The 23,916-nt window shown below is 37.9% G+C and overlaps 1 protein-coding gene and 1 pseudogene across 1 annotated transcript; both read right to left on the bottom strand.

Moving 5' to 3' along the window:
• Positions 1–7,060: 7,060 nt before the first annotated feature.
• On the bottom strand, positions 7,061–9,742 carry LOC113904937 (annotated as a pseudogene).
• Positions 9,743–10,803: 1,061 nt separating this feature from the next.
• On the bottom strand, positions 10,804–11,754 carry LOC113904773 (olfactory receptor 52A5-like). Its single transcript, XM_027561864.1, has one exon. It carries the CDS (start codon positions 11,752–11,754, stop codon positions 10,804–10,806), a length of 951 nt encoding a protein of 316 aa, XP_027417665.1.
• Between the last annotated feature and the right edge of the window lie 12,162 nt (positions 11,755–23,916).

Below are 23,916 nucleotides of genomic sequence, written 5' to 3'. Positions count from 1 at the left end.
CAATGCATGAAAGAGAAAATGAAAGTGAAGTCGTTCAGTCGTGTCCAACTCTTAGCGACCTCATGGACTGCAGCCTACCAGGCTCCTCCGTCCATGGGATTTTCCAGGCAAGAGTACTGGAGTGGGGTGCCATTTTTTAGTGTAAGGCCAGTCAGAACTTATTCTTGAAATGGATTTTTTCATTAACCAAACCAAAAAGACACTTTCCAATATTTTTGTCTTCACTTTCTTATAGTGAAATAAGAAATTAAGCAAACTGTGAAGGAGAACCCTTCAAGAGCATATTGAATTTCCCCCCAATTACATTGTATTGTTGTTTAGTGGCTGAGTTGTGTCTGACACTTTTGTAACTCCATGGACTATAACCTGGCATGTTCTTCTATCCATGGGTTTCCCCATTCAAGAGTACTGGAGTGAGTTGCCATTTCCTTCTCCAGAAGATCTTCTTGACCCAAGGATCAAACTTTCACTTCTCCTGCATTGAAAGGTGGATTCTTTACCACTGAGCCCCCAAGAAAGTCCACATTTACACTCACTTACATTAATATATTATAAATAAACATAATTGAAAATATAAAAACAGTGTTATGCTGTATTTAAGGTTCTAAAAAATATTGAATATTTATGTTCTATAGGTTTAAGAATAGGACTTTTATAGTCCAATCCCAATTATTTTTGCATATAGCATTCTATTTACTTAAATGCATTTGTGCGTACTAAAGTCGCTTCTGTCGTGTTGGACTCCTTGTGACCTTAAGGACTGTAGCCTGCCAGGCTTCTCTATCCATAGGATTCTCCAGGCAAGATGCTGGAGTGAGTTTCCAAGCCCTCCTCCAGGGAATTTTCCTGACCCAGGGGTCAAACCTGCAACTCTTATGTCTCCTGCATTGGCAAGTTCTTTACCACTAGCACCACCTGGGAAGCCTAAATTTACCTAAATGGCATCTTACAAAAAGAAGAGTTAAATCATAAATACCAAAAAGTATAAATTATGTGCTTCTTGTTGAACCCAGAGTTGAACTGAAAGAATTGTGTGAAGTGTGTGGATATGATAGTAAATACACTAAAAGACACATGTCTCAAGTGCAACATGGACATCCATGAATCCACTTTTTCTGCTAAATGGATATAGGTTAGGAAACATTCTTCGTACTATTTTTTTTTCCCAAAGTCAGTATGCAAACTTAATGGTGCTATTTTTTCAACCCAGATTATTTATCTAACTTAAGTGGCATTCCTCTATTTCATTAATAAAAACTTAATTTCCCTTAGACTTAAAATTCTAACAAAATATCCACAGTATCATTGTTTCTTTTCCTTTTGACATCATACTGAACTACCATAAAGTAAAATATGAAAAAATACAATTTGTTAAATTTCCCTCATTAAAAATATGCAACTTACCGTTAAGGAATGTCATCACAAAACACTAAGTAACAACTTGGTAAAGAACTGTTAGTGCTATAATCAGTACCTCTCTCAGAGTGTCCTCATGATATCATGCTGACCACTGGAGAAAATATAACTTTAGGACATTTTTCAGTTCATTATTGTATTCAGATAGAATTTTGCATAAAGGAAAATGATGTAAAAAACAGAAATTTGTGATAAATTTAGATAAAGTAGCATTAAAAACATTAACGATATAAGAATAAAAGTTAGGATGTCAAATGAGATTCATTTAGTATAATCTAGAATTTGCAAGGTGCTGTCTTCCTAAAGTCATCTGAGAAAGACACAATTGGATAGTTTGGGGCAATTTCAGCACTGTAAAGCTTAGCCCTATAGGATTTGTGATATCACTTAAAGATACTGTCGGGTTTGGGAAATTAGAGTTGTAAAGCCTTTGCATCACACTCTACTGGTGTGCAACATCAATAGGACTCATGGTCAGAGAAGTTGGGAGTTTCAGTGGGTTCTACAGTATTGGAAAAATATAGATTAGTGAAATCCTTTCCTACTTTCAAAGCAATTTAATTCTAGCTGGATAAAAATGATGTGCACACAAACAAAGTTTATGACATTAACTCTGTAATTATAAAAACATAGCTCATGTGATAAAGTCAAGATCACTGGAATGGAATTTGACAAACCTATAGATCCAGAGGTTTTACCTGCCTCCTGTGAAACGTGTATGCAGGCCAAGAAGCAACAGTTAGAACTGGACGTGGAACAATGGACTGGTTAAAAATCAGGAAAGGAGTACATCAAGGCTATCTGTTGTCACCTTGTTCATTTAACTTACATGCAGAGTACATCCTACAAAATGCTGGGCTAGATGAAGCATAAGCTGGAATCAAGATTGCCAGGAGAAATATCAATAACCTCAGATATGCAGATGACACCACCCTTATGGCAGAAAGCGAGGAAGAACCATAGAGCCTCTTGATGAAAGTGAAAGAGGAGAGTGAAAAAGTTGGCTTAAAGCTCCACATTCAGAAAACGAAGATCATGGCATCTGGTCCCATCATTTCATGGGAAATAGATGGGGAAACAGTGGAAACAGTGTCAGACTTTATTTCGGGGGGCTCCAAAATCACTGCAGATGGTGATTGCAGCCATGAAATTAAAAGACGCTTACTCCTTGGAAGGAAAGTTATGACCAAACTAGATAGCATATTAAAAAGCAGAGACATTACTTTGCCAACAAAGGTCCATCTAGTCAAGGCTATGGTTTTTCCAATAGTCATATATGGATGTAAGAGTTGGACCATAAAGAAGGCTGAGTGCCAAAGTATTGATGCTTTTGAACTGTGATGTTGGAGAAGACTCTTGAGAGTCCCTTGGATTGCAAGGAGATCAAACCAGTCAATCCTAAAAGAAATCAATCCTGAATATTCCTTAGAAGGACTGATACTGAGGCTGATGCTCCAATACTTTGGCCACCTAATTTGGAGAGCCAACTCTTTAGAAAAGACCCTGATACTGGGAAAGATTGAGGGCAGAAGGAGAAGGAGACCGCAGAGGATGAAATGGTTGGATGGCATCACTGACTCAATGGACATGAGTTTGAGCAAGCTCTGGGAGCTGGTGATGGACAGGGTATCCTGACATGCTGCAGTCCATGGGGTTGCAAACAGTTGACATGACTGAGTGACTGAACATCAACAAAATAGATCCATAGAATCAAAAGTTCTATCTTGTGATGTAGCTTAGAATTTGCTAGTGACCTTTTGGGCTTATTTATACTGGGAATTCATTGCGCAAAGGCCATTGCAGAAAACAAAATATTAGAAAACACAATCACACACAAGCATGTTGACACATGTATCAGTTTTACTCACATTACATAAATTACATCTACATTCATTTTGATAAATTATATCAACAGACATTGTAAACTTTCAGGTTCACTGATGGATATCTTTAAAAAAATCCCGAACTACAGATAATTATTCAACTTTTCTCCTTTTTGATATTTGTAACTTCCACCCCACAGTGAGAAACAGACTTCCCATTAATCTCAGTTTTCAGGTTCATCAAATCTAACATGGACTAAATATTTTTTAGGCTGCTGTAAAGATGCAATTAGATGCTGAGGGGAATTTCATTATTATGTTTATTCAATAAATTGTACTCTGCTTATACCAGTGTCAGAACTATATCAGGAGTAGAAGATAAGATGAACTAGACAAGCTTTCCCCGCCTCCTAGATCTTACTTTTAACTGTCCAATAGATATCTATACTGGGTGAGTGAAAGTTGCTCAGTCATGTCTGATTCTTTTTGAGCCCATGGACTATACAGTCCATGGAATTCTCCAGGCCAGAATACTGGAGTGGGTAGTTGTTCCCTTCTCCAGTGGATCTTTCCAACACAGGCATTGAACCCAGGTCTCCCACATTGCAGGTGGATTCTTTCCCAGCTGAGCCACCAGAGAGTTGCCAGGGAATACTAGGGAGCTCTATTACCTTAAATAAATATTAATGTATATGGATTTTATGGCATGTGTTTTTCCACCAGCCTATCCTTCAAAATTGCTTCTTTCAGTGAACATCAAACCAAATAAATAAAAGCAGTAATAGAGTCAGTCCAAGTCATTAAGAATTTATTGTGCCACATTATGACAAAAAGTGATGAAGTTAAATTATTAGACATACTGTATAATTCACCAAGGGCTTCACCGGTGGCTCAGATGACAAAGAATCTACCAGCAATACAGGAGACCCAGATTCAATCCTTGGGGTCAGGAAGGTACCCTGGAGTGGGGAATGGCTACCCACTCCAGTATTCTTGCTGGGGAATCCTATGGACAGAGGAGCCTGGCAAGCTATAGTCTATGGGGTCGCAAAGAGTTGGACATGACTGATCAACTAAGCACTGTTGCTGCTGCTGCTAAGTCGCTTCAGTCATGTCTGACTCTGTGTGACCCCATAGACTAAGCACATACATACATAATTCCCTAAACTACAGATACATTTTAATATAATATGGTTTGAACTGCACAGATCACTGTGGATTACAAAACAACTCTGACCCCAGAAGGAAACCTCAGTTAAGGAATCTTGAGAAAGAAGATACCAAAAAAATGTCTGAGCCTAATGTTATAGAATGAAGACTATTTTATCAATTCAGAATCAGGGTCAGGGTCTCCAGGTAGAAGATATATCACAATTAATGAGAGTGAAACTAATAGAAATGGATACATCTCTTAAGTATAAAAGTGTCCTAAGAGCAAAAAAGTCCAATTGGAAAAATTCCGACTTTTGGCACTATGCATGTTATTGGTCATCTTTTGGAATTAAAGGACAATGAAGTGTTAATGGTGAAGACCACACATAATTTTGTAAGACAGACAACCATAACTCCATTAAAAACAAATTTTAGTCCAAAACTTGAACACATAAATATAATGAAAATGTTACTTTTAGCCCTGGTAGAGTCTGAAATTATACTTCACAAACTACATGGAATGTGAAGATTTCAGGATCATAACAAAGAACATGAAGTGAATATATGTTAATCAGAAGGTAGAATGTAGAATAAGGGAGAGGATCCAAATTCACATCTCTAAATATTCCAGGTTCTGGCCTTGGCCATCAGATGTCTGTTTCATTAGGCCATACTCATTACTCTTCCTTTATAGTTGATTTTATCAACTTACATCTGATCTTTACTATTTAAAATTTCTATAAGTTTCTATAAGAACCACGGTTCACCAATCCACAAAAACATTTACAGTAAAAGCAATTTTAAGTTAACAAAAGCTAATGCAAGTTCAAATGTATGAATCCAACTGCAGTAATTATTTTGAAAATTAGATTCATGGAAACATAAAAATAATAAAACCATGAGCATAATTTAAAAATATATATAGCTTCACTTGCAGAACTTATTTTCCTTTTCAGCTATAGTATTAAAACACATTATTTAAAACTTTACTTTACTTGTTTGTAAGACCATAACATAAAACAAGGAAGTACATTGCTAATCATTCCACACTGACTTTAGTTACTACCAATTCAAATTTTTCCATTTGAGTTTAATATATAAGAACTCCACTATATATGCTCCTGTAGTAGGTTGTGTGATTGTTTTCTCAGGAAATAAGAAAATATTACTACCATTTGATGCATATAGTAAAACCCTCATTCCCCACTTAATGGTTAATTCATGATCATTCAGTAAAGAACTTTAGGATGATGAAGTGTTTCAATAAATGATAGAGGATAAGGACAAATTTATTTTCAGATATACTAGAATTATAATACATTATACTGAATTTCTTTTGCAGTCCCCAAAATGACACTTGATATATTTTAGCATAGGCTAAAATACTATCATTTAATTTTGCTTTTAGGAAACATCTGTCACCAAGAGTCAATTGAGCTTAAATTTTGTACTTTATATCATGTGTAGATTCAGTTCAGTTCAGTTCAGTTCCGTCGCTCAGTCGTGTCCGACTCTTTGCGACCCCATGAATCGCAGCATGCCAGGCCTCCCTGTCCATCACCTACTCCCGGAATTCACACAGACTCACTTCCATCGAGTCAGTGATACCATCCAGCCATCTCATCCTCTGTCGTCCCCTTCTCCTCCTGCCCCCAATCCCTCCCAGCATCAGAGTCTTTTCCAATGAGTCAACTCTTTGCATGAGGTGGCCAAAGTACTGGAGTTTCAGCTTCAGCATCATTCCCTCCAAAGAAATCCCAAGGCTGATCTCCTTCAAAATGGACTGGTTGGATCTCCTTGCAGTCCAAGGGACTCTCAAGAGTCTTCTCCAACACCACAGTTCAAAAGCATCAATTCTTCGGTGCTCAGCCTTCTTCACAGTCGAACTCTCACATCCATACATGACCACAGGAAAAACCACAGCCTTGACTAGACGGACCTTTGTTTGCAAAGTATTATCTCTGCTTTTCAATATGCTATCTAGGTTGGTCATAACTTTCCTTCCAAGGAGTAAGTGTCTTTTAATTTCATGGCTGCAATCACCATCTGCAGTGATTTTGGAGTCCAAAAAAATAAAGTCTGACACTGTTTCCCCATCTATTTCCCATGAAGTCATGGGACCGGATGCCAAGATCTTCGTTTTCTGAATGTTGAGCTTTAAGCCAACTTTTTCACTCTCTTCTTTCACTCTCATCAAGAGGCTTTTTAGTTCCTCTTCACTTTCTGCCATAAGGATGGTGTCATCTGCATATCTGAACTTATTGATATTTCTCCCGGCAATCTTGATTCCAGCTTGTGTTTCTTCCAGTCCAGCGTTTCTCATGATGTACTCTGCATATAAGTTAAATAAGCAGGGTGATAATATACATCCTTGATGTACTCCTTTTCCTATTTGTAACCAGTCTGTTGTTCCATATCCAGTTCTAACTGTTGCTTCCTGACCTGCATATAGATTTCTCAGGTTAGATATGACTAATTCTGTGTGTTTCAACAAACTCTGTATCCAAAACAAGCTAAGATGTTTAAATAGAAGTCAAAGCCTTATTGTCTTGAATGCAAAACCAGAACATTGCTCTTCAGCACACATTGAATCTGAGAAAGTACAAACTCTCAAGAACATTTTCTCAGTACTCGTTTCTGCTATTGTTTGAAATAAAATAAAAGAGAACTCAAGATGCACCCTTAGAGTGGAAAATCTTGGGTATTTTATCTCGAATCTGTTTGGTCTTCACATCATAAACAATAGGATTGAGCAAAGATGGGACAGACAGATAGAGATTGGATAGAAGAATGTGAATGTAAGGTGGAATATGGAAACCAAACCTGTGTGCAAAAAGCAAGAAGAAAATGAGGGGATAAAACTCAAGGAATACACAAATGTGGGCAATGCAAGTGTTAAAAACTTTGAGTCTAGCTTCTTTTTGAGTCAGATTGAAGACAGTTACAAATATTTAAATGTAAGAGAGTATGATGAAGATTATGTCAAATTAGAGTATAATGAAAACCACAAAGAGACCATAGATCTTGTTGATTCAAATATCTTCTGCTGCCAGCTTCACAATGGCCATGTGTTCACAGTATGAATGGGGAACCACAGTGGTCCAGTAGTGTTTGAGCCAGCATTTGATGAGGATGAGACAGGGAGCTGCAAAGAGGGCTGCTCAGAGTGTCTCTCCAACACCAATCTGAGTGAGGAGTTTCTGGGTAAAAATGATTGCATGTCTCAGAGGATCACAGATAGCCATGTAACAATCCAAGGCCATGGCCAGCAGAATACCTGACTCAATACACTGGAAGGTATGGATGAGCCACATCTGAAAGATAGGCATCAAAATATATTTCTGGTGAATGGAACCAGAATATTCCTAACATTTTTGGCAGGGTGCAGGTATTGAGAGTAATGTCTGTCACTCAAAGCATTGCCAGGAAAACATATATGGGTTCATGGAGGCTGGGCTCAGATTTGACAATGACCAGTAGCAGGAAATTCCCAAACGGAGCAGTGATGTTCATGGCATAGAAAGAAATGCTGATCCAGAACTGCATAGACTCCAGGCCAGGGATCCCAATCAGTGTCAGCACTGAGGGCATGAAGACTGTACCACTGAGCTGGAGCCTGTTTGTTTTGAACTCTCTGGTTTAGAGAGTCTGATTCAAGATGGTGGTTTTCTCTGAGTATCTTTATTGTTTTATGTTTTTACTTATGTTCATACCATCAGTAGTTAAATGTGGTTTCAAATGGCATTTTGACACACATACTCATTTTTTTAAATATTGCAGTTAAATTTGGTTGTGAATGCATATAGAGTTTCCCTGAATAATTTATTTTGAATTTTCCTTCTGTTCTCTATTTCCCTGTCTCTTTTTTTGTTATGTATACAGAGATATAAACACATACACACTTGGAAACTTACAAATATTCACTATAGAGAGAGGGAGTACTACTTCCAGTCAATGTGAATTCCTATGGTTTTTGCAAAATTAGTTTAAAACTATCTAATTGAATGTAGTTAAGTCTTCTGAGTTATTGAACTGTGGTGTTGGAGAAGACTCTTGAGAGTCCCTTGGACTGCAAGGAGATCGAACCAGTCCATTCTGAAGGAGATCAGCCCTGGGATTTCTTTGGAAGGAATGATGCTAAGGCTGAAACTCCAGTACTTTGGCCACCTCATGCAAAGAGTTGACTCATTGGAAAAGACCCTGATGCTGGGAGGGATTGAGGGCAGGAGGAGAAGGGGGCGACAGAGGATGAGATGACTGGATGGCATCACCGACTTGATGGACATGAGTTTGAGTGAACTCCAGGAGTTGGTGATGGACAGGGAGGCCTGGTGTGCTGCAGTTCATGGGGTCGCAAAGAGTCAGACACACCTGAGCAACTGAACTGAGCTGAACTGCAACACAGTATTTAAGTCTATAACTATATTTCCTTTCAATAAAGTATGAATAGAAAGCACTTCAACATAATAAAAAAGACATTTCTGACAAACCCACAGGTAACACACTCCATAGTGAGAAACTGAAAGTCATTCGTGTAAGAACAAGAACAAGATAAGGATGTCCACTCTTGGCACTCCTAGTAAACAAAATATTGGAAGTCCTAGCCAGAGCAACTAGGCGAGAAGAAGAAATAAAGTTCATTCATATTGGAAAGAAGTGGAACAGTCACACTATTTGTGGGTGACATGATTTTATACATAAATTACTCTATCTACTTCACCATGATGTATGAATATAGTAACATTTAAGAATACAAATTGGATGTTTAAAAATTTGTTGCATTTCTGTATGCTAACAGTGCCTTAGCAGAAATAGAAATTAAAACAACAACCCTATTAGCAGTCTCAAGAAAAATAATAAAATGAGTTTGGGAATACATGTAACCAAGGAGGTAAAAGACCTGTACAGACAGTTTTGAAAGAAATTGATGAATACACAAATAAATGGAAAGGCATTCTGTGTTCATGGCTTGGGAGAATTAACACTGTCAAACGTCCTTATCACCTAAAGCCATCTACATATTCAGTATTATTCCTATCAAACTCCAAGGAATATTTTTCACAGAAATAAAACAAAAAAAAAATCTAAAGTTTATATGGAATAAGAAAAGAACCATTATCCATAATATCCAGCTATCTCATTTCTGGGTATTTACTGGGAAACAAAATTAACAAGAAAACCATTTGAAAAAGTATACATATACTCAGAGCTAATTTAGGTAAAATCTTGGGTAAACATATTTCTCATTACTCATGACCGTTATGCATGACCACTTTGAGCTTACTTCCCCTATCTGTAAAGTGAAGGATTTGGTCTTCTTTGTCATCAAAAACCTTAACCTGCACTGGCATAACTGTCTACAAATATATGAGCTAATTGTGAATGCTTCACACACAGAGACAGAGCCAGAGTAAGAGCCTTCCATGAACAAGTGTGATGGAAGTCATATGTGTGTGTGTATATATATATATATATATATATATGTGTGTGTGTGTGTGTGTGTGTGTGTGTCATATGTGTATATATATATATAAGTATATATATATATACATATATATGTATATATATGTCATATGTGTATATATATAAAAATATATATAAACATAAGGATTCTATATATATATATATATATATAGAATATGTATAATCTCCTCTTATAGAATTAGTTGTTTCTTCTTCAGATATAGTTATAGAACTTGCTTTTACCTAAAAAATATTGCTAATATATCATATCATAGGTCAAAACAAGTATATTAAATGTGCAGTTTTTTATATTTACTTAATGCTTCCATTAACTTCAGTTATAACTCTATTACACATTTTAGTATGATTTTAATATTTTAATAATATAAATATGCTTACATTGCTTAATATTATAAATATAAAATATAAATATGTTTCAATGTATAAGGTATAAGTAGACTTAATGTTCAACACATAATTGCAGAACAAAGAACCTTAGGGCCTTAAATACAATAATAATGATGATAATAAGTATATTTATAAACAACAGCATAGATTTTGTTCCATACACAATATATTATAATTCATTACACTGATATTTTTACACAGTAGCATTGATGCCACTTCATATTTTTAAACAGAAGAAGCAAAAAAGTATTAATATTTAGTTGCACTTTTAAAAGAAGTCCTTCAAATTTATTTAATTAAAAACAAAGTCTTCATAATTTCTTCTTCTGTGTTATCTACTGGCTAAATGTATGCTCCAAGTAATTCTGTATCCATACAAGTGAAATTATTGGAATAGGAATCAGAGCTTCAGTGTTGCAAATGTAAAATCTAGAGCTCTCTATTTCAGGAAACCAATGAACAAAAGAAAGCAAACAATCACACTAAAAATTAGTGTTTCTCAGACTGAATTTGTATTATTTGAAATAAGATAGATGAGAGGTCAAGATGCATTCTTCAAGTGAAAAATCTTGGACACTCGATCTCGAATCTGTTTGGTCTTTACACCATAAACAATAGGATTGAGAAAAGGTGGGACGAGCAGGTAAAGATTGGACAGAAGAATGTGAATGTAAGATGGAATATGGAACCCAAATCTGTGTGTAAAGGAGGAGAAGAAACCCAGGAGATAAAACACAAGGAAGACGCAAATGTGGGCAGTGCAAGTGTTAAAAGCTTTGAGTCTAGCTTCCTTTTGAGGCAGTTTGAAAACAGTTATAAATATTCGAATGTAAGAGAGTGTGATGAAGATTATGTCAAATCCAAGTATAATGAAAGCCACAAAAAGACCATAAATCTTGTTGATTCGAGTATCTTCTGCTGCCAGCTTCACAATGGCCATGTGCTCACAGAATGAATGGGAGACCACAGTGGTCCGATAGTGTTTCAGCCGGCATTTGATGAGGATGAGACACAGAGCTATAAGGACACCTGCTCTGAGTGTCACTCCAACCCCAATCTGAGTGAGGAGTTTGTGGGTAAAAATAGCTGCATGTCTCAGAGGGTCACAGATTGCCACATAGCGGTCCAAGGCCATGGCCAGCAGAACACCTGACTCAGTACACTGGAAGGTATGGATGAGCCACATCTGAAAGAGACAGGCATCAAAATATATTTCTGCTGAATGGAACCAGAATATCCCTAACAGTTTTGGTAGGATACAGGTACTGAGAGCAATGTCTGTCACTCCAAGCATTGCCAGGAAGAGATACATGGGTTCATGGAGGCCGCGCTCAGATTTGATGATGACCAAGATTAGGAAATTTCCAAATAGAGCAATGATGTACATGGCACAGAAGGGAATGCCAATCCAGAACTGCACAGACTCCAGGCCAGGGATCCCAATCAGTGTCAGTACTGAGGGCATGAAGACTGTACCATTGAGCTGGAGCATGTTGGCTTGGAACTGCCGGGTTTAGAGAGTCTGATTCAAGATGGCAGTTTGTATTGACTGTCTTTCTTATTTTCTGTTTTTACCTAAATTCATATTGTCAGTGGTTAAATGTGGTTTAAAATGGCATTTTGAAAGACATATTCATTTTTTTTTAATGTAACAATTTAATTTGTCCAGGAATACAGATAGAGTCTCCCTGGTTGATGTATCTCAAATTTCTGCTTCTGTTTTCTATTTCTCTCTCTCATTTTCTGTTACATATATAGAAACATATACACTCTCAGAGGCATACAAACATTCACCATAGAGAGAAGAAGCACTCCTTCTAGTCAATGTGAATTCTTCTGGTTTTTGCATAATTAGTTAAACACTATCTCATTGAATGCAGTTTGTTCTGCTAAGCTAACAAGTTCTGAGAACATAAATTCTGTGTAACATAACTGGTTTTTTTTGTTTGTTTGTTTTTCAATCAAAGAACTTATAATTCATTTGGACAGTCTAGTAGAAGTAAAATAATAGTAATGATAATAACACACTTTTAGAAGTTGCTCTAGATCTTGGGAAAATAAGTTATAAAGTGGCATAGTCAAAGAAGACATAGGCAATGATCTAAATGTGGCAATTATATAAGACAATTAGTATGCTAAGTACACATATGTTACATATAAGGTTGTAACAAGTATTTAGAATCTGTCTTTATCCCCAAGTTGGAACCTAGGTAAATTTTTTAAGAAATATGGAAAAAAATAGGTATTTTAGAGACAATAACATAAAATGTAACATGACAATAAAGAAATAAGGCAAACTTATATTGGGATAAAATGTGATACATGAATCACATGCAAGTTTATTTCTGCAAATTTAAACCGGGAAAATTTTTACCTGATTCAATGATATCCAAAGATGGAAAGCTGCTATGATTATTTCTCAAGTTATCAAAATCTGAACAATTAATATTACCTGTATTTCAAATATATACCAAAATTTATTTTATCAATATTATTCTAGGAAAATAAATCAGAAAGTATCAAAACCATGAACATAAAACTTAAAATATACTATATATTGAATAAGTAACTATATTTGTTCAGTGGAATTCAGTTTATCATGTGATTCCCAATGAGAAATAACCAGTTTTAATATATTTATTACAAACCACCTTTGGACACTATCATAGAGCTCTGTTTTCTGTCTGCTCCATTCATTCTATTATGGAAGTGATTCGCTGTTGTTCTAATCATTAAGTCATAAGTTATATCTGACTCTTTTGCGACCTTTTGGAGTGTAGCGCACCAGGTGCCTCTGTACACGAGATTTCCCAAGCAAGAATACTGGAGTGGGTTGCCATTATCTTCTCTAGAGGATCCTCCCATCCCAGGAATCAAACCTGCATCTCCTTCATTGGCAGGTGGATTCTTTACACTGAGCCACCAGGGAAGTCCATGAAAATATTAGTGTATGTTATGAAATATATTTGCTGGCAATTTCCATATGTAAGCATTATTTAAATTCCTTGTAGGTTTATTTTTTTTCTCACAGATTGAAAATAGGCACATCATTCATATCACTGTTTCTCCAAATATTTCCTAGAACCCTGAAAATCAACCCAGTATGACATTTACCTTCTACTCATACTGGTTGATCACAGATTCTCTTCTTCCAGTAGGATTGTGCAGAAGTATCTGCAGCATCATAGAAATCCACTTGTAAATGAGCCCAAAATGCAGTCTATTATTACAGTATTCCCTTAGTCCCTTAGACCTGCAATTCAAATGCTTATTTGCTTGCTTTTCTAAATCATTACCTAACTTTATTGAGGAAGGAATACAAGAATCTCTCTGGCCATTTCTCTGTCCCTCATTAAGCTTTCATTTTCAATTGCCTATACACTCACAAAAGTTTAATACAAGGCCCATATTGTCTTAGTTTACCATTTCTGCTTTTACTACCTTTTCCTGACTCACATTCTTCTCAAACTTTATATTCATGGTGTAACATATTAGCTACGCCTTTTACCCTGACACAATCTCCCTGCTTCTGGGGTTTGCATGGGGTTTGCAGAGAGTTGGAAACAACTGAAGTGACTGACCTCAGTACAGCTCATTATCATTCCTTTACCTTTTCTCTAGTAAATTGCATATATATAAATAAACCTATCGGAGAAGGCAATGGCACCCCACTCCAGTACTCTTGCCTGGAAAATCCCATGGATGGAGGAGCCTGGTAGGCTGCAGTCCATGGGGCCGCTAGGAGTCGGACATGACTGAGTGACTTCACTTTCACTTTTCACTTTCATGCATTGGAGAAGGAAATGGCAACCCACTCCAGTGTTCTTGCCTGGAGAATCCCAGGGATGGGGGAGCCTGGTGGGCTGCCTTCTATGGGGTCACACAGAGTCGGACATGACTGAAGTGACTTAGCATAGCATATATATATATATATATATATATATATATATATATATATATAGGTTTATCAGTTTTCCCTCAAAACATGTATTTTAATCATGCATTAATTTAGCAGTTATTTCCCTTATGATAAAATATATTTCAGGTTTATACACATTTGTTTTAATAGGTGCTGTGATCTCATTGTGAAATATGCTATAATCCTAAATGAATCCCCATGACTTGCTATCTATTTTTAAATCAATTTAAGTGATTTTTAAACCATTGTCATGAGACTTTGTCTCCGTTATTCTTGAAAGTTCATATGTTTGAAGAAAATTCAAAATTATACTCTGTCCAAATACAATGAACTTTTTAAAGGACTCTTCTATGTTGATTATTTGTTCAGTGCTTAAAACTATTTTATCTTTAAAATAAAAATTTTGTTTCTATAAACACAGTCTATCTTTCATTTTTCCTTCAGTCTCAAGACACTCTTCTCCTTTGTTGCTTTTTCTGACTCCCTTTATTTTGTTGATGCCCTGAATTCCATTGAAACCCATATTCTTCCCCATGGTTCTTTTTCTTCTCATTATATATGGCTCTCTACCCAGACATTCTGTCCAACCTCAGAATTTCACTTACAACTGACTACGACTAAATAAATAATCATACTTCAATAAATCTAACCTGAACACAGGATACATAGGCTTAACCACCTCGTAAGCAGCTCCACAGGCTTCCATGGTGGCTCAGAACATAAAGAATCTGCCTGCAATGCAGGAAAGCCAGGTTGATCCCTGGGTAGGGAAGATCCCCTGAAGAAGGAAATGGTTACCCACTCTGGTATTCTTGCCTGGAGAATTCCATGGCGACAAGAGCCTTGCCAGCCACAGTCCATGGGGGTTGCAAAGAGTTGGATGCTACTGAGAGACTAAATGTTCATGCAAGGAGTTTCAAGTTGGTGAAGTCTATTTCAGGGATCAGGGAGAAGCTAAATTGGATTTGGTCTTTAAATTCAATTATCTTTATTTGATCCAGCTTTGCCTGTCCTGTAGTCAATATACTTCAATAGGATTTACACAAAGGTCTTTTATTATACATAATTACATACAGGAGGAAAACCCCCCTCAGTTCCTCTAGAAGAAAACTGGAAAACTATTCATTCCACCAGACATTTAGTGACTAAATGCTTAGCAATAAGAGAAACAATTTTCATATATATATTAATAGTAAGCTTATTTTAATAATCATCCTAACAAATTTATCAGCTATAATGAAATACATGCTAGAATTCTGCAAACTAATTTAGAATTCTATTTGTACTTACTAGGCTTTCCTCCGCTTGTTATATTTCCTTTAGATTTCCTCCTACCATTTCTTTGTCTTTCCCATCAGACAAATACCATTGATTATTAAACGTTCATCCCAAGCATTACCTCCTCTAGGAAGAGTCTCATGATATTCTATTTAAAATTCAAAAGTATTTGTTTCTGGCCTCAACATGTGACTATTCATTGAAAAATCTAGGAGAAATGCAATAGTATTTTATTTTCCTCAAATATGTTTAATATCAAAAATGTGCCAAACAATACATTTGCAAATTCATTTGCCCTGTTTTCAGATGTATATCTGTAAGGAGAATGGGATGAATTAGGAAAGGTAAATAACTAGTCAAAGAAAAATATTAGGAATCTAATTACCTTAGTATATAAGTTTCCTCTGTTTTTATTTCAGTATTATTTTTAATACATAAGGTAGGACATATACTTGCTTTAGTTGAAGATATAAAGAAATTCATCAGGGGTAAGAAGGGGAAAGAAATGTGAAAAATGCTAACCTGACCAAGAGGAACTCAGTACTATTTATTATTCTCCTCATGTCTTAGCTGAAATCCTGACAACTAAAGTATTTATTATTCTCTTCTTGTGATTTCATCAGAAAATCTCTTTATACATATTTATAGAGTCCAATTTCCCACAGTCTCCTTAGATCCTTTCTCTGTGTAGATCTCAGAGGCACCTAGAAGAACACATACTCACAAGCTCAATTCTTCAGCCTTCTTATATGTATGTACTGGGATGGTAATATAATTGCACACGCAGTTATAAAGAAACTGTTTCCAGTGAGACAAACAAAGGACACATATTATATCAGCAGTTCAACAAGGGCATGATGTAATTCTCCTGAGGAATGGGGTTAATAACAAATCATAAACAATAGAGTAATTTTTCCAGCTTTCAATGGCTTCTAAATGCATGAATATTGGACAAAGTAGTAAGTGTCAATTCTAGGACTCTATTTCAAGTATATTCTGAGACTCATAATTTCATCTCACAAGGCTGAGAGAAGTGAAAATAGTGATAAGAGCTGACCCTAATACTTTTGAAATCTTTAGGAGATTCCATGGACTTTTTTTTAATGCATATAAATTTCTTATTTCTAGAAACCACCTTGGTGGTAGTCAATTTTGACCAGTCAATATTAGGTAACTCCCACTATACAGGATCAGCTACCCAACATGTCAAATAAATGGGGACTTACAGGCATTTTTTAAAAATTAAACTTTCAGTTCAGTTCATTTCAGTTCAGTCACTCAGTTGTGTCCGACTCTTTGTGACCTCATGAATCGTGGCACGCCAGACCTCCCTGTCCACCACCAACTCACGGAGTTTACCCAAACTCATGTTCATCGAGTCAGTGATGCCATCCAGACATCTCATCCTCTGTCATCCTCTTTTCATCCTGCCCCCAATCCCTCCCAGCATCAGGGTCTTTTCCAATGAGTCAACACTTTGCATGAGGTGGACAAAGTATTGGAGTTTAAGCCTCAGCATCAGTCCTTTCAGTGAACACCCAGGACTGATCTCCTTTAGGATGGACTGGTTGGATCTCCTTGCAGTCCAAGGGACTCTCAAGAGTCTTTTCCAGCACCACAGTTCAAAAGAATCAATTCTTCAGTGCTCAGCTTTCTTCACAGTCCAACTCTCACATCCATACATGACCACTGGAAAAACCATAGCCTTGAATAGATGGACCTTTGTTGGCAACATAATATCTCTGCTTTTTAATATGCTATCTAGGTTGGTCATAACTTTCCTTCCAAGGAGTTAGTCAACTTAGCATAGTTCAAAGTCTTAGCACGTGTTTGCTTGAGTCCTTCAAGAATACATCCGGCAAAGTCGCTCTAATCCCACCTTCCTTTAGCCATGTTATCATCTCAGTCTGGTACTGTTAGGGGATCTGCTTGGCTTCCAGTAGGAAGGCGGGCTATTTCATGTTCCCTCTTTCCCCTTGTCTCACGTTCAAGCCATTCATCTCCAAAAGTAGTAGCTTCCTCCAAAATCCAAGCTTTTTGAGTCAGGGGTCAGTGTTTGTCCCAAGACATACATGACATCTCTCCAAGTAAGCTCATAAAGTATAGTTAGTCCCATAAAGGTATCTATGTACTTTTGGATCCTCTAAATAGTCTCAACTGCAATTGGTACTGTTAGGTAGTTAGAATAGGAAAAAGAGTCCAAAATGTCAATGGCTAAAAGACAAAGAAAGGAAAAAACCCACAAAAACTGAACAAAAGAAAACCCATGGACCAGAGTGAGAACTTCAGGTGAAATAAACTCCTCTCCTTTTTGGCCAGCCCAATTCGCATAGGGCAGGCTCAAGGCACGGAGGAGACAAATACACAAAAGGAGGTAGCCAAGATGGACTGAGGCCTATCCTCTGGGGTTGGCCCACCCTCACAGCTCGAGGGTATACTATCCTTTGCTCAATAAAACTGAGTTGTAACCAAGCTGTAACACTCGTCTGCCATTTTGAATCTTTGTTGTGGTGAGACGGTGAAGAAATTACACACTCATCCAACAGTACTGTTTTAATTTTTACCAAGCCTGAGGCAGCCCCTCCTGGAAGAGTGCCCTGATTCTCAGCCTGTTCAGTTGGAAACCCCAGACACAGGAGCAAAGTAAGAAGTAAGAGGATAGGAAAGAGCTGAAGGTTTCACACCCAAGTCTGGTATGTCTCGCAGACAGATAAAGAACAACACATATGGCACTTCTATCCATTTGTCTTGTTTTCTACAGAACTGATCTAATTATAAAACAGTACTATAATTGGGAAATCCTTCAAACTGCCAGCATTCCCCATCTTCCAAAGGATATTGCAGACATTCAGTATCACAGAAGATCAGGTGTGTCTTTCTTAAATTCTGGGGATCAAACTTGTCCCAGATTTTTTAAAAATACATTTTAAAAGAGTGGTTCTGGAACTGCTTGTGCCCATCTGTAAGAGAAAGAAGTGGCATCCACAGCCACAACTTCTTTCCACCAGAGGTATCCCTCCCTGCTCTAGTTGGGGGTGTAGACAGATTTTCCACCAAAGCTTTCCTTCCCTGGTCAGACTTTATCTGTCCCTTACTGATGCAGGCACCTTACTCGTCCCTCCCAGTTCTACCAGGGAGGTGGGGTGGAGATGCACCAGGGGTAGATCTGATGTCATCCCAAAGTGATTTATTTCCTTACCACCAAGGCCTTTGATTTCATTTGTCCTTTTCCTTTGATGCCACCCAGGGTGTAACAGTAGTTTCCTGGAATATTTCCCACGCTGGGCCTACCAGGGGAAGCATCCATCTCATGTGTGCCTATGCACATTCCTGAGTATAGTCCTGAATGGAGTAAAAGCAATGAGTCATAAAGAGGCAAACAACAACCAAGATGTCCCTCCTGAGCTCCACCACGCTAGTGTATGTGACAGCAAAAGAGGTGGTGGAGGGTCAGTCAGTGAGGAAAAGGTGATTTTTGTCCCTGAACTATTAGGGCCAATCCTTATAGTTTATTTCTACAGATTCCACAAAACAAATGTCTAAGGAGTTGAGATAAAAGCCACCAGAGAGCCTCCTCTGGTCCACTAAGAGCTAACGATACCAGCAGAAGAAGCGCATTGCACTTTCAATCTGGCCAAATCCTGCAATTCCCTATCTGTGTCCTCAGAAACCTCATGGTCATCAGCAGTGTTTTTATCCCTATAGATTTGAGGCACAGCCATGACAAGGACTCACTTTCAGGTTGCTGGCCCCTGAGGTAGGCAGCCAGGAGAGTGACTTCTAGCCTGAGAGATGTTCCTAGAGCTAGAGTTCCGCCTCGCTTCCAAACATGCTCATGTAACTTTCAGCTCCTAGAAAGGCTAGGTGCTTCCATACATGGGGTCTAAGTAAAAGTACATATAACAGCATGGATCACAAGTTCCTTGAAAGTCTATGATCCGACGGATTAGGTTAGTAGTTCTAATTCCCCACTCAATTACAAAATGGTTAAAAAGACCAGGAAAAGATGACTGAGAAAGGAAAGTTTGGTCCACATGCTTTGCCCATTTCTGGCCACTCCCCTCACAGGGATGTTGGGTATCTCTTGGTATTGGCAGGTTGGTATAAACCCCTGACAAGGCTCTCCTTTCTGGGGCTGTCTTCAGTCATTATGAGGCTCCGTGAAACCACAAAGCAGGGTTCATCACTTGCTTCATGCAGGGCATGTCATTCATTCACATAAGCACACTGGAGAGTTAGTAAAGTAAAGCAGAAGGCATGTATACTGAGAAAGCAGAGAGGCTAGAGCTCTGAGTGTTCTTACCTTGTCCTGAAGATCCCAGATGAGTCCCCAAGATGATAGCTTATGGTGAACGATGTTGGAATTGTGATCTCCAAAGAAGATTTAACTTCAGGACCAGGGACCAGGCTTGATCACTCAAGAGCTTTTGTGTAGCAGAGTTTTATTAAAATATGAAAAGGGACAGAAAATGCTTCTGACATAGACATAAAAAGGGGGCTGGAGAGTGCCCCCCTTGCTAGTCTTAGCAAGGGAGCTATATACTTCTTTAATTGGTTATTATAATAAATCAAAAGAATGTCTCAAGGTTGTAAAGATTTTTACTAGACATGCTCCCACAAGTTACATTTTAAGGTGACAGGGTTAGAAGTAGCACTAGAAAGATCTTGCCAGACCCACTTCCATAATATACATTTTAAAATAAGAAGAATATTCAGAAGGTTTTCAGGAAGGAGAAACTGTCCTCAAGCAGGATACATTGTTGCTATAGAATCCTTAGTACAGAGTTTAAATTGAGTTTTTGTGTTGTGTAATCACCAGCTTCAGACATAAAGAAAAAAGTTTTATGTGACTAAGACTAAGGAATGTAGAAGGAAAAAAAAAAAAAAAGACCTTTGTCCTTTCCTCCTCCTTGAGAATTCCAGACCGCTATCTCCTCTTCAAGAGCCCCAGGCCCCTTTCTCTTCCTCAGGGACCATGGGCTTCTTATTAAACTGACTCTCAAAACCTTCATAAATGAGTTTAGACTTTATCTTAAGAGACACAAAAGGATATTGAACAACTTGATTTAATATATTGTTTCTTACTGGAAAGTCACATTTTTTTCCAAGACACATTGCACAGTATATATCGATTCACCTGAAATTTCAGTAAAATTCTTAGTAATTTTGGAAGAAGAAACACACCTTAGAAATAACTAAAAAGTTTGAATACCAACTTCAAGTTCTATTTCAACCTAGGCTTCAATTTCATCTTCTTCCAATGGGAATTCTAACAAGCCCCCGATCTATAAAAGCTGGTGCTTACTGAATGATTTTTCTGGATAAAAACTTCAGGGCTATATCATTTCATTTAGTTATTTATTATCTCCAGCACACAAATGTGGAAAGAAATACAGAGAGAAAATAAAGTGATCCAGGTTACTTGTTTGGAAATTTTAGAATGTTCATTTGAATCCTGGTTCTTAGATATTACGTGTTGAAACCCCATATGATAACTTTCATGTGTCTGCATGGGAAGGGCTTTTTGAACAAAAATTAATTGCAAACTGCGTTGAAGGGCAAAACACACAAATGAAAGGATGACGGATAAGTCATGGTCAGGAGCTAAGGGAGGGAGATGTGGCTTATTAGACAATCAGGACTGTGAACTATATTTATCAATAGGTAGAATTAAGAATTAGCTTCTCTACCCTGGTGGGGCAGCAGGATTGGGGCAGAGGATCTGTGTAGCTCATGGTTTGGGGCAGAATCAGGCAAGACTGTGCCCTGAATTCCCTGGTTAGATGAAGGTTACCAGTTTTTCTCTGCAGATGGGGCTGTGTTCTCTGACCAAGTGCCACTGTAAGCAGGGCTTTTGGATGGACTATGCAGCAACTATGATCTCTGGTGTGGTTTCTTGGTCAGGCAGACTGAATGTTGTTTTCACCACTGTGTGGGGTTGTGAATTAGTTTCCTTGCCAGGGAACAACTGACAAACCAGCTCCAAGCCAGATATTAGTCACTGCTGCTGCTGCTAAGTCACCTCAGTCGTGTCCGACTCTGTGAGATCCCATAGATGGCAGCCCACCAGGCTCCCCCATCCCTAGGATTCTCTAGGCAAGAACACTGGAATGGATTGCCATTTCCTTCTCCAATGCATGAAAGTGAAAAGTCAAAGTGAAGTCGCTCAGTTATGTCTGACTCTTAGCGACCCCATGGACTGCAGCCCACCAGGCTCCTCCATCCATGGGATTTTCCAGGTAAGAGTACTAAGGAAATGCAAATGCAAACCACAAAATAACTTACATCTACTAGAATGGCTAAATTTAACAGACAGAAAATGAGTGGTGATGTGATTCTGGAGAAATGTCAACCATCGGATGTTGTCGTTAGGAACATAAATATTGCAGCAGCTTTGGGAAATAGTTTCATGGTTTCTCAAACTGACAAAATAGATTTATCATTTGGTGTACTTTTATGAAACTGCTCCACCTGTTCACCAATATACAGTCAGTTATTAAGTTTTACTCACATATCTAAAATAATAATTGTATTTGTTATCATATTCCCATTCTCAAATCAGTACTTTGAGGCCACCATCATTTCTCTATTATGCTTTTGCCACAGGGCCTAAACTAAACTCTTTTCCTGAAGATTTTATGAGGAACAAAAATGCCACCAGTTCAGTTCAGTTCAGTCACTCAGTCGTGTCCAACTCTTTGCGACCCCATAAACCACAGCCCACCAGACCTCCCTGTCCATCATCAACTCCCAGAGTTTACCCAAACTCATGTCCATGGAGTCAGTGATGTCATCCAACCATCTCATCCTCTGTCGTCCCCTTCTCCTCCTGCCCCCAATCTTTCCCGGCATCAGGGTCTTTTCAAATGAGTCAACTCTTCGCATGAGGTGGCCAAAGAATTGGAGTTTCAGCTTCAACATTAGTCCCTCCATAGAGCACCCAGGATTGATCTCCTTTAGGATGGACTGGTTGGATCTCCTTGCAGTCCAAGGGACTCTCAAGAGTTTTCTCCAACACCACAGTTCAAAAGCATCAAAAATGCCATAGAGAAATCCTAAAAATAAGATGCTTACTCCTTGGAAGAAAGGTTATGACCAACTTAGATAGCATGTTGAAAAGCAGAGACATTACTTTGCCAACAAAGGTCCATCTAGTCAAGGCTATGGTTTTTCCAGTGGTCATGTATGGATGTGAGAGTTGGACTGTGAAGAAGGCTGAGCACCGAAGAATTGATGCTTTTGAACTGTGGTGTTGGAGAAGACTCTTGAGAGTCCCTTGGACTGCAAGGAGAGCCAACCAGTCCATTCTAAAGAAGATCAGTCCTGGGTGTTCTTTGGAAGGAATGATGCTAAAGCTGAAACTCCAATACTTTGGCCACCTCATGCAAAGAGTTGACTCATTGTAAAAGTCTCTGATGCTGGGAGGGATTGGAGGCAGGAGGAAAAGGGGACGACAGATGGTGAGATGGCTGGATGGCATCACCGACTCGATGGACATGAGTTTGAGTGAACTACGGGAGATGGTGATGGACAGGGAGGCCTGGCATGCTGCGATTCATGGGGTCGCAAAGAGTCAGAATTGACTGAGCAACTGAACTGAACTGAACTGAATAATAAAATATTTAGTGAAAATGTAGAATAATGAGTCTTTTTGCAATAACATTATATCTTAATAGCATAAAAGGAAATTAAGACAATCTTTGCAACATAGGGGTTGTAAATTTTTTATCCCCAAATCCTTTAATAATTGTTCATTAGGTCACTAGTGGGGAAATATTTAGATTAGAGGAAAGGCTCTGCATAGTCCATGAGGTCACAAAGAATCGGACATGACTTTCACTTTCACTTTTCTCTTCTCTTGTACGACACAAACTTGACCATCACAGTCCAATTATTTTGTAGAATGTCCCTAAGTGAGGTTTGTTTGATGAATCTTCATGGTTATATCAGATTATCTGGGAATGCCATGGAAGGAAGGCTCTTTCACTCCCATGTATCTTTTCAGGTTATTCCTGGTATGAATTTGCCTTATTACTGATCACTGTCACTGATAATTTAACTAAGATAGGGCCTGCCAGAATTTGTCCCAGTTAAGTTATATATTTTCCTTTGGTATTTAGTATTTCGTGGGAGAAACTTTGAAACTATACAGATTTGTTACATTATCTTTGTTCCATATTTTTTTTTTTCAGTAGGTAATAAGTAGCCACTATCATCCCTTTAACATTCAGTTTGTTCCAGATTAGGCCTGTGGGAGCACCATAATCTGGCTTTGGCATATTTTTGACATGTGCTTGGTATTCTTTGATAATTTCTTTGCTTTTTGGTACAACAGTGTATTCAATGTACTTTCACTAACCTGGCCCTGGAGTTATCCGTTTCCTGAAGAAGTTTTGGCTCTTTTTCATACACATCACTAGAAGCTGAGAATTGCATTAATTTTTTTGGCTTTCAACC

The sequence above is a fragment of the Bos indicus x Bos taurus genome, chromosome 15 (genome assembly GCF_003369695.1).
Source record: "Bos indicus x Bos taurus breed Angus x Brahman F1 hybrid chromosome 15, Bos_hybrid_MaternalHap_v2.0, whole genome shotgun sequence".
Classification (NCBI taxonomy): domain Eukaryota; kingdom Metazoa; phylum Chordata; class Mammalia; order Artiodactyla; family Bovidae; genus Bos; species Bos indicus x Bos taurus.
The sequence above is the reverse complement of the archived record's forward strand: the minus strand, read 5'-3'. Positions and strand labels throughout refer to the sequence as shown.